This window comes from Polypterus senegalus, chromosome 11 (genome assembly GCF_016835505.1).
Source record: "Polypterus senegalus isolate Bchr_013 chromosome 11, ASM1683550v1, whole genome shotgun sequence".
Lineage (NCBI taxonomy): Eukaryota > Metazoa > Chordata > Cladistia > Polypteriformes > Polypteridae > Polypterus > Polypterus senegalus.
Genome location: NC_053164.1, coordinates 123,819,995 through 123,836,423, shown reverse-complemented (window position 1 = coordinate 123,836,423; position 16,429 = coordinate 123,819,995). Strand labels below are relative to the sequence as shown.

Genomic DNA, 16,429 nt, shown 5'->3' with positions numbered 1-16,429 from the left:
GCTCATTTTTAATTTAATTAATGATTTTTTATGCCAGAGTCAACAATTCAAATGGTTGCCAAACATTTCATGATTTCCCAGACTTCCATGTAATTTGAGGTACAGAATTATAACTTCCCTAATTTACTCACAAGCCAATCAGAGCCACTCCCATTTCAAATTGTTAAAATTAAGCATGTTCAATATTTATAACTGTAAATCCATTGTGGGGCAGGGAGATGAGCTTTTTAACAGTAACATCATGTGTGAAAATCCGATAGATGAGAGATGAATGGGAGAACCTAAATAAACATGACCGTGAAAAAGTCAATGAGGTCCTAGTCTGGAGAGTCAGTACTGTGTGAATTATGAGTGTAAATCTCTGAGTGTGACAAATCTGTCATCTGTGAGTATTAACAAAAAAAGATAACTCCATAAAACTAAAATAAAAAATTTCACTTGACATACCTGTGGAAGCATGAAGGTGTTTAGGAGAGATGGCAGTTTTTCGACTGCTCCCGTTAGAGTTTGCCACAGTGGATCATCTGGTTCCATATCCTCCTGTACTCTACATTTTGCTTTCTCACACACTTCACCTGCATTTCACCACATCCATAAATCTTCTCTTAGGCCTTCCTCTTTTCCTCTTTCCTGCCAGTTTTATCTTTAACATTCTTCTCCCAATATACCCATCATCTCTCTTCTGCACATGTCCAAACCAACACAATCTTGACTCTCTGACTTTGTCTCCCAACTGTCCAACCTGAGCTGACCCACTAATGTACAGTACGCCCCCAAAATTCATGGGGGTTACGTTCCTAGAGCATCCACAAATTGTGAAAAACCGAGACTTTTGGATGTGGTTAAAAATGCCTTTTAAATGGCTATTTTTATAGCTTGAACCCTAAATTCAGTATGCCCCCAAAGTACTTTCATTTCGTTGCAAACTCCGCTTAATACATTACCTAAAAAGATTACCTTAATACATTACCTAAAAACAGAAAAGGTAAAGGTAAACCCGTCTACTGTACAGTACTCTACTGCTGTGTCTCCCGCGGTGCTAGAATGTAAAATACCAATGTTACCACTATACGTAATGTAATTTATGCATGCACGTTAACTTTGGTATGTGATGTCGTTTTCTTTGTTATAAGTAAAGTAAATACATAATAATTTCATTTAATTAAAATACAGTAAAATGTACAGGTACTCACCAATGATGAATGATATTGATGATGAAGTAGCTGTGCAGTACGATGCAGAGGATTTAAATCTCCTCGGGTGGCGCCTCTTCTTCAGGTGCTTCAGGAGGAGTCGTATCTTTGGACTGGTCTTCATCTGGTGGGGTTTCATGCTGGCTTTTCTTTATAGGTTTCAGGAACATTGCTACATGCTACATTGTCTCCTGTAGCGAACTGCTGGTACAACTTCCGTGCTTTCTCACGGATGATGTTACCATCCAAGGAGATGTTCTTCTTCCTGCAGTGAGTGATCCACAATGCCAAGGCAGATTCCATCCTGACCATATTTTTATTCCTTACGGTCGTTACCTTTTTGGCACTATCACAGAAACTTACAGATACTGTACTCAAGATCGCTGCTTCATTCTTCTTTATGTAGTGTGCGGTGCGTTCATTAATGACATAGTGGCGCGCTACTGCAGCATAACTTTTTAGTTCCCAGAGCAAATCCAGTAGTTCAACCTTCTCCTGGAGTGTTTTAAACTTCTTCTGGCACTTAGGCTCAGTGCCAGAAGCCCTAGATGGTGCAGGGCGTTTTGGTGACATCTTGTGTGTTTAAGAATAACAAAATGAATACAATAACAAAATGGAAAACACGAGGACACTCAGCTGGAGTCGTGTCACAGAGCAACAATCAATCAGCAACAAGGAGAAATGAATAACGCTCTTGGATTGGCTACTTTCAACATCCCAAACCACATTTCCCTCAGCAGTGGAGGGAGCAGCAAGGAGAAATGAATAACACTCTCGGATTGGCTATTTTCGCCATCCCAAACTGCGTTTCCCTCAGTGGTTGCTTCCTGTTCTCTCTACAGCACAGTATTGCTACGAAAAAAGCCATAAACAATTGTGGAGGATATTTGCACTTTCCGCTAACAATTAATAGGTTCTAAGGAAAAATCCGTGAACGACTGAGTCCGCAAACCCTGAACCGCGACTTTGCTGGGGTCTACTGTACTCATTTCTAATCCTGTCCATCCTCATCACACCCAATGTCAATCAGTGCCAGTAACATCCATATCATTAACTTACTGAAATATAAAGGAAGACCTTGATTATACTAAAAGCCTTGGAAAATACCTAAATGTCCACAGTCTCATTTCTCAAGACTGTACAAGAGAAAATTGGTCAATGGTGTCAAAATTATTATGACTATTCCAATGTTATAAAAGCCTAGGGTACAAAATCTTTAAAAATAATAGTCCAGAAATGTTATCTAGCAGTATATGAAACCTATCAGTTTTATACCTGTTCTGAAAAAAGTATATAGCTATTATCAGTGCAGGGCCTATGTTATTTTGCTCCTAGGCCAAGCTTATAAGCGTGCCAATTTACTGTTCAGTAGCTAACCCATGCGGCTGGGTCAAACACGCAACACCAACCCCTTGAAACTCAAACTCTAGAATAGCTGTTTTTGATTTCAATTCCTACATTTAATCACAAATTCAAACAGTGCTACAAATATAGTGGGTGTCCCCAAATTCACGCAAGATTTGAATTTGGCGCCATTTGTGCGGTAAAGTTTTGCCAACGAAAAAAAAAACAGCGTGACAGCTCACAGTTCAGGGTTATTAAAAATGCAGCGCTACACGAAAGAACAACTCGTTTTCATTGTTGAGCAATATTTTAAAAATAATGAAGGTTTGGCAGCTACAGTTCGCAATTTTCATACAAAATATGGTTGGAATAGTGATTTAACTTCATCAACTGTGAAGAGATTAATTAAAAAAATCAGGGAGACTGGATCAATTAGTGATCTTAGACACTCTGGCCGTCCTTCAACAAGTCGTTCAACACAAAACATCGAAGCAGTTCGTGAGTGTGTTGCTGGGAGTCCAGGAACATCAAATCGACACCGTGGTCAAGAATTGAACATTTCCAGAAACTCTCTACAGCGTATTCTCACGAAAGATTTGCATCTTCATGCTTACAAAGTTCAATTGAGTCAAGAACTGAAGCCTACTGACCACGCACAGCGAAGAGAGTTCGTTGAATGGATTTTGGGACAAAAAGTGAATGCCGATTTTTCGAACAAAGTCATCTTCAGCAATGAGGCTCATTTTCATCTTGATGGCTTTGTTAATCGTCAAAATTGTCGCATTTGGGGTTCAGAAAATCCACAAGTGATAGTTGAGAAACAAATGCATCCACAACATGTCACTGTTTGGTGCGGATTTTGGGCTGGAGGCATCATCGGACCATTCTTCTTCGAAAATTGGGCTGGTCAGGCAATAACAGTTAATGGTGCTTGCTATCGCGACATGATAATCCAGCTTTTTGTGCCTAAATTAAAAGATATGGATGTGGACGACATGTGGTTTCAACAAGATGGTGCCACATGCTATACAGCCCGAGAAACAATTCAATTACTGCATGAGTCATTTCCTAGTCGTGTAATTTCCCGTTTTGGTGATCAGAATTGGCCACCCAGATCATGTGATTTAACGCCATTGGACTTTTTTCATTGGTGTTTTTTGAAGTCTAAGGTTTATGCCATCAAGCCCATGACCACCCACACCTTGAAGCAGGAAATTGAGCGCTGTATCAATGAAATTCACCCACATTTATGCAAAACGGTCATGGAAAATTTCGAGAAAAGAGTGCGTATGTGCCAGCAAAGCCATGGAGGCCATTTACCTGATATGCTATTCCATACATAATCCTATACTGTATACTTTATGAATCAATTAAAAATTTACAATTTTTAATTAAAAACCTGTGTTCTCTATCAAAATTACTTCTTGTGTGAATTTTGGGACACTCTAGACCTTATTTAACTAGCTTTTTATTGTGTAAAGTCTCACACTGACTTCTATTTTCCAACCCTTTTGAAATAAAATTATGTCTTGGGCACTACTTTCTTAAAATGTTTTGATTAATCATAGGTTATGTCCATCAGCATTTATTATGCATTAGCTTTATTTCATATTTGATTTGCTATACTTCCTGATTTGCTAGAATTCCCAATCGACTTTAGGCTTTGGCTGAATTTCATATAATTCTAAGTTAGTTTTTTTGCATAAGGCATTGGGAGGCTGGAGACTTTCAAAGTTTCACCAGATGTTACACAGGAACCAACCCATTTATTGTAGGGCTCACCTGACATGCATGCAAAATTTCCAGTCAACTTAATGACCACATAATTAGGATGTTTGAGACAATAGCCAATCAAAATCATTGATGACAACGAGAGAACTTGAACATTTTGCCAGGGTAATTTCTGAGGACTTTTAACTATTCTACTTGTTACCTATGAGTAGAGATGCGTTGCTCACTTAAAATCGGTTTGACATAAAATGAAAACTGTAGGAAAAGTAAATTAAAAATGCTTAGTCCTTTGATCACCAGTTCTGGATGCTTCAGTTTTGCATTTCAGCTGTCTATTTCCTAGCAACTCAGTTTCTCTTTTGTGGATTTCATTCATTTTCAATAATAATATTTAATGTCTTCATATGCACATCATCTGTTTTGTTAAGTCACATTACTGTCTAATCTTTTTTATTATGTTAACTCATTGTCTTGTAGCAATTTGTGGGGGTGAAGTCAGGCGAGACAATGGGCAGATCCAGTCCCCAAACTATCCTGATGATTACCGACCCAGCAAAGTATGCATCTGGAAGATCTCTGTTTCAGAAGGCTTTCATGTTGGTCTTACCTTCCAGTCATTTGAGGTATATTTCTATTAAATAAAGTTTTGTGTCATTCTGTTTGCTTTATTGCTAGGACTGTAAAAGTCCTTTTTTGAACATTTTCAATATTTAAATCTATTCTGTTGTCCTGTCTTGTTGCACTGCTGTTCCTGGGCTTGAGAATGCTAACATCTACTAGTTTACTTCTACATGATTCCTATTGAACTAGCAATTTTGACTACTACTAATCATAATGATTAGTACATTTTGTCATTGTAACAACCTTTGAGGAACATTCTTTAAAAAATCCTATGCTATTACTTATAATATCCTTTATAGATTTAAGCAAGTACAGGTTAAATGGCACCTAATATTCTTACTCAGCAGTTGTCTTTAACACCCTGCCTTTGGCATTCAACATTTATTTCTCTTGTCTTTGTATATAGGGCTTCACTTATGAGCTCTTAATTATTTTTCTTTATTTAAATCAGGCTCTCATTCACCTTTATCTTTAAAGAAGCCTGCACTGTCGTTATGACAATGTAATCTAATTTTGACTTTTTCTGGGGAATGATTTTACTTTTATGTTTAAGGAGTAGCAAAAAAAAGAAAGAGTCACATAATTAAACAAGTAGCCGAAGGAATGTTATGTGTTATTGTGATTGAGATTTTTAAATTTGAGGACTGCCTCTTTCGCAGTCTGTTGCACAGTGTGTATGTATATATGTAATGTTTGTGTGTGTTGTGTGTGTGTATATATATATATATATATATATGTATGTTATATATATTTATATATATATATATATATATATATATATATATATATATATATATATATATATATATATATATATATATATTGTCACGCTTGGGTCACAGATTTGCACAGGAGGTCGTAGAAACAAGAAGGATTTTTATTCAAACACTGCAAACACATGAGCTTAAACGTGCTCCATGACAAGTCAGAGATGACAGTTCCGCTAGGAGCAGAAAGAGATAAAAGCAAACAATCAATTCCAAAACTGACAGGTGCTGCGTAAGGCTTATAAGTCGGCAGAGTACCGCGCGAGGCTTGTATTACGCGTTATAGTGCAAGGATAAGGAACAATGTGAGGGTGGTAGTCAGTGTTTCAGGGTTTGTGGTTTTCCCAGGGGCATCTGTATCTATTTGGGGTGCGATTAACCCTCCATCTCACAATATATATGTATATAGTGGCGGATGGTCTGGACACTTGCCTCCACACGGGAAGGACCGGGGGAGCCATCCTATTCAGAGGGTTACCTTCCACAGATGGCTGGATGGCAGCCCCCCTGGGTTGCAGCAGTGCCTCTGACTCCCGCAGGGCTTCATGGGAGTTGGAGTTGGTTACAGCCCTGTTGGAATCCAAGAGTGCCACTACGGGGTGCTGCAACAGCTGCTGAGCCCTCTTGGGTGGGTTTTTTGACACCCCAGGAAGTGCTGACTGAAGTAGATCAATGAGCACCTGAAACACTTCCGGTGGGGTTATAAAAGGAGCCAGCAGTCACCATCTCCAGGAGCCAGAGACGAAGCTTGCTGCAGAGGAGTGATGAAGAAAAGAGAAAGAGAAGAAGAATTGCGTTGTACTGTGCTTGTGGGACTGTGTTGTGTGCTTATGGGGATGGGGAAGACAATCCACACGAGCGAAAAAAAACTAAAAACCATTTGTGTTTTAATAAGTGTGCTTCCTCCGTCTGTCTATGTAAGGGCTGGCCTTTACAATGTGTATATATAATATGTGTGTGTGTATGTATATATATTTTATATTTGCTATGTTTAATTTCAACAATTGAATGCTTTAAATGCAGTAGCTCTCTTATTAGTTCCTCATGATATATACAGCTGAGACATTTGCATTTGAACTTCTATCTAAGCTTCAAATGACAGATTATTTTATTTTGGCTAGACTTTGAATATATGGTTAATTACATACAAATTATGGATATCTTAAATATGTCTGTATTTGTAATTTCAATTAGTCAAAATTTAATCAGAGTTGTATCCAATATAAATCTATATAGAATTCTATAGGAAAGGTCCTTTATTGTTAACTAGCAAAATACCCACGCTTTGCAGCGGAGAAGTAGTGTGTTAAAGAAGTTATGAAAAAGAAAAGGAAACATTTTAAAAATAATGTAACATGATTGTCAATGTAATTGTTTTGTGACTGTTATGAGTGTTGCTGTCATCAAGGATTTGACTATCATTATTTCTTTCAATCAGGTTCGTATTTGGAGGATGTGTTGTGTTGAAGTTACATTCCGTGTTTGTCAACCGTTGTAAAGATAACAGGTTTCATTCATCGAAGTGTTCACTACTCATATTGGTACTCGTGAATCTAAGATGTTTAACAGGCATTCCCAGTATTAAGTTGTGGATTTGCCTGCGAATATTTAGCGGCAGTGTGTCTATAAACTTAATTTAAACTGAAGCTTTACACCTTGCTTTCCTATTGATATGTCTACAAAGGCTTGTTCAGCTTCAGAGGGTTGTTCCTTTCTTACTGCATCAATAAACAGCTCGTCTTCCTCTTTATCTGAGACATCACACACTGCATGCACGGGTTTACATTTCCCTGTCCTGCAAACTTTAGAAAAGTGGTTCAATTTACCACATTTTTTACACTGTCTACCTTTAGCTGGACATTGACTTTTTCCACTGTGTGCTTTGTTTCCGCAGTAGCTGCACTTATGAATATGCTTGTATGCGTCACTCGCTTCATATTCTTTTGCTGCCTTCTCAATTGTGTAATGCGTTTTTTGTTCAGTGCTCTTTGGAGCTCTTGCTCCCGGCACTTAAAAGTTTCTCTCGCACTTTCGCTGAGTTTGTGCCAAACACTATTCTATCCCTGACCATCTCATCTTCGTTTGCATAAGCATAGTCCTTCACCAGCAATTTTAACTCCGTTACAAAATGATCAAAAGTCTCATTTATACCTTGCGTCTTCTCACTAAACTTGTATCTCGCAAATATTGTATTCCTCTTAGGCATGATAAACGCCTCGTAGCGGCAGTGTGTCTGATGGGATTGCTGCTGACGGAAGGCCTTATATGGGCAGGCACTCAATTACGTGGGAGGCATGCGTATGGGGGGGCAATATAGGCAGGCAGCCAACTATGTTAGAGGCATGGTGTGTGAGTGATGCAACTCCGCCTTACACGGCGACTGAGCTGCAGGCTATGGCCGTATATATGCACGTAAGTAGAATTCAGTTATGACCGTTACGTGTAGAATTTCAAAATGAATCCTGCTTAACTGTTGTAAGTCAGCTGTAAGGAATGAGCCTGCCAAATTTCAGCCTTCTACCTACACGGGGAATTGGAGAATTAGTGATGAGTGAGTGAGTCAGTCAGTCAGTGAGGGCTTTGCTTTTTATTAGTATAGATTAGTCAAAATGAAATGACATATCTACAGTTTGAATTGTGATTAAGTCAGCATTTCTCAATCTTTAAGTAATTGCGACCCGAGTTTTCGTAACAGTATTAATCGTGCCCCCCTCACCGGTTTTTTTAAACCCTCAGAAAATGTATTCCTATATTTTTTGCTGCCGATACACCGCTACAAGTTTAAAATTTCCCTATGAATAGCAAAATTACGCCACATATGGGAACACTGCCCTTATTTCTCGTGCTTTCACGGAAAGTTTCAATCTTTGCTGAATTTTGTAGAGATGCACCTGCTAGTATAAATGTGAACTACGTCTCGCTGAGGCTATACTTCAGTCTGGTTGTTTGACCTAAGTACTTGATAGTGTTCGTAGCAACTTGAATATACATTGTAAAAACCAAACATTTTTAAGCTTACCACCATGGATACATTTTTAATTGGACATAAAGGAGCATGGGACAGTTGTGAAGCATCAACAAACCCGGAGAAGAGCATCATTCCGAAGGTTAAGTCAAGAAAATATTTTGAAGAGTATTTAAATTTTGGATTCACAAGAACTGAAGTAGCCGGCGAGGAGAGGCCCCTTTGTGTTATTTGTTCGAAAATTTTTGCGGCGGACAGCATGAAACCCAACAAGCTTAACCGCCATTTGGAAACAATTCATAGTGAGTACATTAATAAACCTCGAGAGTTTTTTGCTGCTAAACTAAAATCGCATGAAAAGCAAAAATCTGTTTTTAAAAAAGTTTTCTCTGCCAATGAATAAGCTTTACTAGTTTCTTACAAAGTTTCATAACAAATAGCTAAATCCAAAAAGCCACACACTATTGGAGAAGAACTCATTTTTCCAGCTGCAATTCAAATTGTGGAAATTATGCTTAGAGATAATTTTACCAAACAACTGCAGTCCATCCCTTTATCAAATGATACTGTTTCTCATCAAATTGGTGGTATATCTGAAGATATACAGGAACAGCTATTGTCAAAACTGCATGGAAGATTGTTCTCAGTTCAGCTTGATGAGGCAACAGATAGCAACAGGGATTGTCATTTAATTGCATATGTTTGATTTTGCGATGGATTGTCAGCAGTGGAGGAGCTTTTATTTTGTAAACCAGTACAAGACAAAACGACAGCACTTGCTTTATTCAATATATTGGATAATTTCATGACTGAGGCTAACATACAATGGGAAAACTGTGTTGGAATATGTACAGATGGTGCTCGAGCAATGTCTGGAAAATTCCAAAGTTTACAAACATTAATAAGACAAAAATCTCCGCAGTGTATCAGGACACATTACATGATTCACAGGGAATCCCTAGCTGCCAAAGAACTAAGTCCTGGTCTGAACAATATGTTGACCACAGTTATATCTGTCGTGAATTATATAAAAATGAAGCCCTTAAAAACAAGACATTTTTCTGCTCTTTGCAAAGATATGGGTGCAGAACATACAGCTTTACTTTTTTACTATGAAGCAAGGTGGTTATCACGTGGTAAAATTAAGAGATGAAATAGCAATATTCTTGGAAGAGGAAAAGCGCGAGGAAGCAGAAATGTTTCAAGATCACTTATTCATGATGAAATTGAGCTACTTAAATAACATATTTGATAAACTGAACTTGTTTAACGTTCAGCTTCAGGAAGCTAATACACATATTTTGGAGATGAGTGACAAAGTGAATGCTTTTTGCAGACAACTCAAACTATGGAACACACACATGTAAAGCAGAAAATCTTGGAAATGTTTAGCAATGTGAACGAATTTGTTAAAAACTATACTGCTAATGAGGATTACATTAAAGTTATATTTTTAACTATTAAAAATCATCTAACCATGTTGGCTAAAAATTTTAGAAGGTATTTTATAACCGACGAAAACTTAATAAAAAGATATGATTGGGTCAGTGACCCATTTCAAAATACTCCCGAAGGTCTCTTAGTTGAAGAACAAGAAGTATTCATAGACCTCACAGCAAGTGGCGACATTAAAAGGGAGTTTGGTAATAAACCACTGTTTGAATATTGGGCTGGACTAAATGAACAATTTTCGGCATTGAAAGAAAGAGCTTTTCGTATACTTTTACAGTTTCCTACATCTGTGTGAAACCGGATTTTCTATAGTAGTGGCATTAAAGACAAAATATAGGTCCCAGCTAAACATAGAAAGAGAACTCAAGAGTTTCAATTTCAAATTTAACACCATGTTATGAAAAGCTTTGTTCTGCAAGACAGGCTCAAGGAGCCCACTAATACCAATTTGTTCTTTTTTAATTAATGATATATCATAGATGCATATTTTATTATACCTACTTAACTTTTATTAACATTTATCTAACTCTATATTTATTTTTCTAGTATCAGAATGTAGTTTAAGTTAATTGTTTTGGTTTCAATAGATGTATTTTTCATATTTTCGATTCTTGTTTTCTTTTTTTCACATCTTTGCGCCCCCTTTTTTGTTACTTCGTACCCCCCTAGAACCACTGGATTAAGTCAACATGTTAATATCGATATCTCTTACTAGCAGTTTACTAGTAGAAATATAATGTTAAATGTTGAAAATATAAATTACCATGGAATAGTAAATGTTTGTAGCCTGACATATGAATGTCTGTGCAGCTTATAGTTTAAAGATGTATGTCACTTTGAATATATGGCTCAAATTTTACTGTAAATCTAATTTATTAATACACATTTGCAGTTTATAAGTTGGGCTTTTATGTTATTGCTCTATTTTAAAATGCTCTTGCTCTGCATTATGCATCTGCCTGATAACTGTGTTAACTGCATTCTTTTCAAGTTTAGAGTGCAAGTTTCATTTAAAGTTTATTTTATTAATTGGAGTGAAAGGACATTTTGAAGGATTCTATCACACAGCAGTGCTGAAGTTCAGTTTTGCCCATAACCACAGTACTGCTGGTTACAGTACTGTGCAGATTTTTCAATCCATGTTTAAAGACAAACCATTGCTCCTTAAGGATCACAGATTACTAAGAAAAAGAAAAATAAAGTGGTGGCAATGTGCAAAAAAATGTATGTTTCAACAAACCAGAAGTAATGAATTAATTAACACTAGAATTACCAGAGCCTCCGAAAAAACTCGTAAATCCTTCCCACCTTAAATCGCTTCTTAAAACTGTTCTCACCTCTCCGCCAGCGTCTTTTGTTAATCTAAATGTGCTGATAAAAGAAAAGCTGCAAGTAGCCGGCTATTCCATCCCCCCACCTACTTAGAACGTACACAAACTTCTCCCAGCTCATGCCTCGATTATCTGGGAGTGAAGTGGAGTTTGGAACACACGCATTTCATGTCTGTTCCGTTTCTACAGTAATCTGTGTAAATACATTGTTAAAACAGAAACGTTTTTTATATTATAGTAGTAGATGACAAATTGTAGGCATAAACTATATAATGTATGAAGCCTGAAGTCCAAATATCAAAGAAATACTTTCACAGAAGGTACAAATCTAACACAACAATTGAGCTTTTCTTCAAAAATATAACTGCAGAAACATAAAGCCGCCTTAACATGCGACATTGACAACTGTTTATTATGCCTGCCTCGGTGGCGCAATAGAATCAGCTGCCGACTGGGAATCAAAAGGTCGCGAGTTCGATCCAGCACCCCTCCATTTTGAGAAGTAAACTGCTCTTAGTCTTACTATTTTAGAATAAAAACATACATTTCATTTCAGTCTGAGGTAAACTCAGCTCCCTTCTACATCGGAGCAAGAATGCACATACCATTGCTTGCATACTAAAGTGTCAGCAGGCAGTTTTCGTGGCATTACACACATTTTTGAGAATGCCCTCTGCACACTACTTGTGACTTTAGGCTTAATAAAGTTAATTGTGTCATAAAATGATTTCTTCAAAACGTCACATATATTTGTCTCTTTCTTTTTTTATGTGCGTTGATCACTGTCAGCATGTTGTAGCACACAGCATCTGGCCACCTGCATGTTCTTGCGTGCACTGAATAAGAGACAAATATGCAGTCTGACTGAGAGAAAAAAAAAGCAAACATTTAGAAATGCCATACTTTTACAGCTGATCAGACGCTTTTCGTTATCAAATAATATTGCATTTTTGCTATGATGTTTTTACATATATTGTCTCTTTCTTTCAGGTGTGTAATAGAAACCACAGCATAGAGAGAAATGCAATATTATTTATCCGATGTAGAAGGGAGGTCAGTTTACCTCTGTTATAGTGCGTCTATGTGAAAACAGCAGTGTCAGATGCGGGGGTGGGGTGTGTTTGGGCTCGTGAACGCTGCCGAGATAATAAAACTGACTAAAAAAAAAAAAAACAAAGCTAACCTTTACAAGTATCATAAATTACACCGGCTGTTACAGACTGAAATCAAATGTATGTTTTTACTCTAAAATAGTAAGACTAAGAGCAGTTTACTTTTCAAAATGGAGGGGTGCAGGATCAAACTCGCGACCTTTTGATTCCCAGTCGGCAGCTGATTCAATTGCGCCACCGAGGCAGTCATAAACAGGTGTCAATGTCGCATGTTAAGGTGGCTTTCTGCAGTTATATTTTTGAAGAAAAGTGCAATTGTTATGTTAGATTTGTACCATCTGTGAAAGTATTTCTTTGATATTTGGACTTCAGGCTTCATACATTATATAGTTTATGCCTACATTTTGTCATTTACTACTAGAATATAAAAAACGTTTCTGTTTTAACAATGTGTTGACACAGATTACTGTAGAAACGGAACAGACATGAAATGCGTTTGTTCCAAACAACGATCTATTATTTCCACTCTAAAACTCCACTTCAGTCCCAGAAAATCAATCAAGGCATGAGCTGGGAGAAGTTTGTGCACGTTCTAAGTCGGTGGGCGGATGGAATAGCCGGCTGCTTGCAGCCTGATTTTATCAGCACATTTAGATGACAGAGGATGCTGGTGGAGAGCTGTGAACGGTTTTAAGAAGCGATTTAAGGTGGGACGGATTTACAAGTTTTTTCGTAGGCTCTGGTAATTCTAGTGTTAATGAAATCACTGTGTACATGTGCTGTCATTTAGTCATTTAACATGAAGAGGTTCTGAAGTCAGCTGGTGAGATAAACATAATTCCACTGAACACATAGAAACAAAAATATTTTTTTCCTCTACCTACTAAAATCAACAATAGTCCTCATAGGTAAAAGTAAATTCACTGCATTGTGATGGGAATCATATTTAACTTCTACTATACTCACTGACAGCAGCATGTTTTAAAAATCCCCTAACTGAGTGCAGTATTTACTACAGTATTTCCATTTTACAGCTAACCAATTAAATCACTTCATTGTTATTGTTAACCCATTTCACCTGCTATCTATCAGTATCATTTTGTGTGTATTAGCATTGACAATAAGTAACATGGGGAAATTCCTGATTGCTTTTTAAACTGCTGTATAACCCTCCAAAATAAATGCTTCATCTTTTTAATGTTATTTTCCTTATTTTACATTGTTAGATTGAGAGACATGACAGCTGTGCTTATGATTATCTGGAAGTTCGGGATGGTATCACAGAGAGCAGTCCTCTTATTGGACGATTTTGTGGATATGATAAACCTGATGACATAAAGACAAGCTCAAATCGACTATGGATGAAATTCACCTCAGATGGCTCAGTCAATAAGGCTGGCTTTGCTGCAAACTTTTTCAAAGGTCAGTGAATGTAGAAGTTGTTGTTAAGCTCTAGTAAATCTTTTCAAATGAAATAACAACAACAACAACATTTATTTATATAGCACATTTTCATACAGAAAGTAGCTCAAAGTGCTTTACATAATGAAGAATAGAAAAATAAAAGACACAGTAAGAAAATAAAATAAGTCAACATTAATTAACATAGAATAAGAGTAAGGTCCAATGGCCAGGATGGACAGAAAAAACAAAAAAAAGTTCCCTCTGGGCATTAATTTCACATAAATGAAACAGTCCTCTTTGTATTTAGGGTTCTCACAGAAGGACTTGATAATGATGGTCACATAGACTTCTGGCTTTTAATCCATCCATCATTGTTGGAGCATCATGATGCTTTGAGTAGGTGGTGCTGGCGTAGGCCACCACCACAAAGAAACCGGAAAAAGAAACAGAAGAGAGAGTAGGGGTCAGTACGGATTTTAGAGCCACCATGAATAGTTATTATGATGAATTAAACTGAAGTGAAATTATGAAAAGGCCATGTTAAAGTAATGTGTTTTCAGCAGTGTTTTAAACTGCTCTACTGTATTAGCCTGGCGAATTCTTATTGGCAGGCTATTCCAGATTTTAGGTGCATAGCTGCAGAAGGCCGCCTCTTAAGTTTTGTTTTTGGAATTCTAAGGAGACACTCATTTGAGGATCTGAGGTTACGATTTGGAATATAAGGTGTCAGACATTCCGATATATAAGATTGAGCGAGATTATTTAAGGCTTTAGAAACCATAAGCAGAGTTTTAAAGTCAATCCTGAATGACACAGGTAACCAGTGTAGTGATATCAAAACTGGAGAAATGTGCTCGGATTTTATTTTCCTAGTTAGGATTCTAGCAGCTGCATTCTGCACTAGTTGCAAACGATATATGTCAAACCTGTTCTGGTTTTGTTTAATTTTTCTTTTGAAATCTGCATTAGCAAATAAAATGTACATTTTTTAAATCTTTTTAAGTTAGTGCTGTCTTTTTGAACTTATAAATACTGGGGTAGCAGGCCCTGCAAATCACGCTTTTCAAACATTTACTGTATATTGTTAAGAATCCAGTAAAAGGGAAAGTACCTAAACACTAAGTGATGTTTCAGAGACTGTGGGTTTATGTATTGAACTCAGTTTCAATCTGTATTTACATTCCGTGTGATGGAACACTTCATATATCATTGATCAAACACACTTCCACATAATCCTACATCACACTATACAATATTTAAAAGTATGGTTGATAAAAAATGTAAATACAAACACATAAAATATGTTCAATTATTATCATGGAAACATTAATTTCAATAGTTTAATAACAATAAATAAATTACAAAAACATTAAAATAAATAACTATTTTTAAATATACAGGATATATTTATATATACAGTGGGGTTTTAAGTCCAAATTCTACACGTTCTAGGTTAGCTACTTTGTGAAAATTATTATTTAACAGTCAAATTTCACTTGGATAGAAGACATCTGAGAACATTGCATATGACCATAAATTTTCACCATGGCAGAACAAATGGCACTATAAAAATTGAAAAGAGAAAGAAAATGAAAAATACTTGCAGAGTAATGGCAAAACAAAAAACAATTACTAAAACTAATTCATTTCTCTGGCACAATAATAATGCTGCTTTCATTGTATTTTATAAATGACACTCTTTTGGTAAATACCAAAATAAACATATTTTATAAAGAGACAATGAAAACTAAACGTGTCGATCATCACTAAAGTGGACATTTTAACATTTAGCTGTGAAATAAAGACAAGACTAAAGTTGTTCTTTTGGTTGTCATCAACAAGTTTAACACTAGAATTACCAGAGCCTACAAGAAAACGTAATCCGGCCCACCTTAAATCCATTCGCACCTCTCCGTAAGCATCTTTGTCCGGTAAATGTGCCGATTAAAACAAGCAGCAAGCAGCCGGCTATTCCATCCCCCACCATAGCAGAACATTCACTAAGTTCTCTCAGCTCGTGTCTTGAATATCTGGGAGTGAGTAAACTGCTGGAGTTTTACAGTGGAAATAATAGATCGTTATTTGGAACACATGCATTCCATTTTTGTTCCGTTTCTAAATTAATCTGTGTAAACACATTGTTAAAACAGAAACTTTTTCATATTCTAGTAATAAATGTTACAAAATGTAGGCATAAACTATAGAATGTGTGAAGCCTCAAGTCCAAAGATCAAACAAACACTTTCACAAAAGGTTCAAGGACAATACAGCAGCTTCCGTGGTGTAGCAGTAAGATTTGCTGACTTGTAATCAAGGGGCCACCGGTTCAATCCCCACTGCCTCCTATATTTGCCGTTTTCAGTAGTGAGCTGCTGTTATTGTTAATATTATACGGTACACACATACATTTGGTTTGCGTCTGTAAAAGACCGTCCACATTTATAGTACTGTACTTGTAAAAGTTACCTTTTTTTTCCCCACTTTTATTCTGTCACTCACGATTACGATC

The 16,429-nt window shown here is 36.8% G+C and overlaps 1 protein-coding gene across 2 annotated transcripts in view; it reads left to right on the top strand.

The window, feature by feature from the left end:
- bmp1a (bone morphogenetic protein 1a) overlaps window positions 1-16,429 on the top strand; it is a 415,384-nt gene that overhangs the window by 321,992 nt on the left and 76,963 nt on the right. For both annotated transcript variants that reach the window (XM_039769599.1, XM_039769597.1), the window contains exons 11-12: window positions 4,746-4,891; window positions 13,743-13,938. In XM_039769599.1, the coding sequence (XP_039625533.1) occupies window positions 4,746-4,891; window positions 13,743-13,938 (342 nt within the window). The remainder of the gene's footprint in view (window positions 1-4,745; window positions 4,892-13,742; window positions 13,939-16,429) is intronic.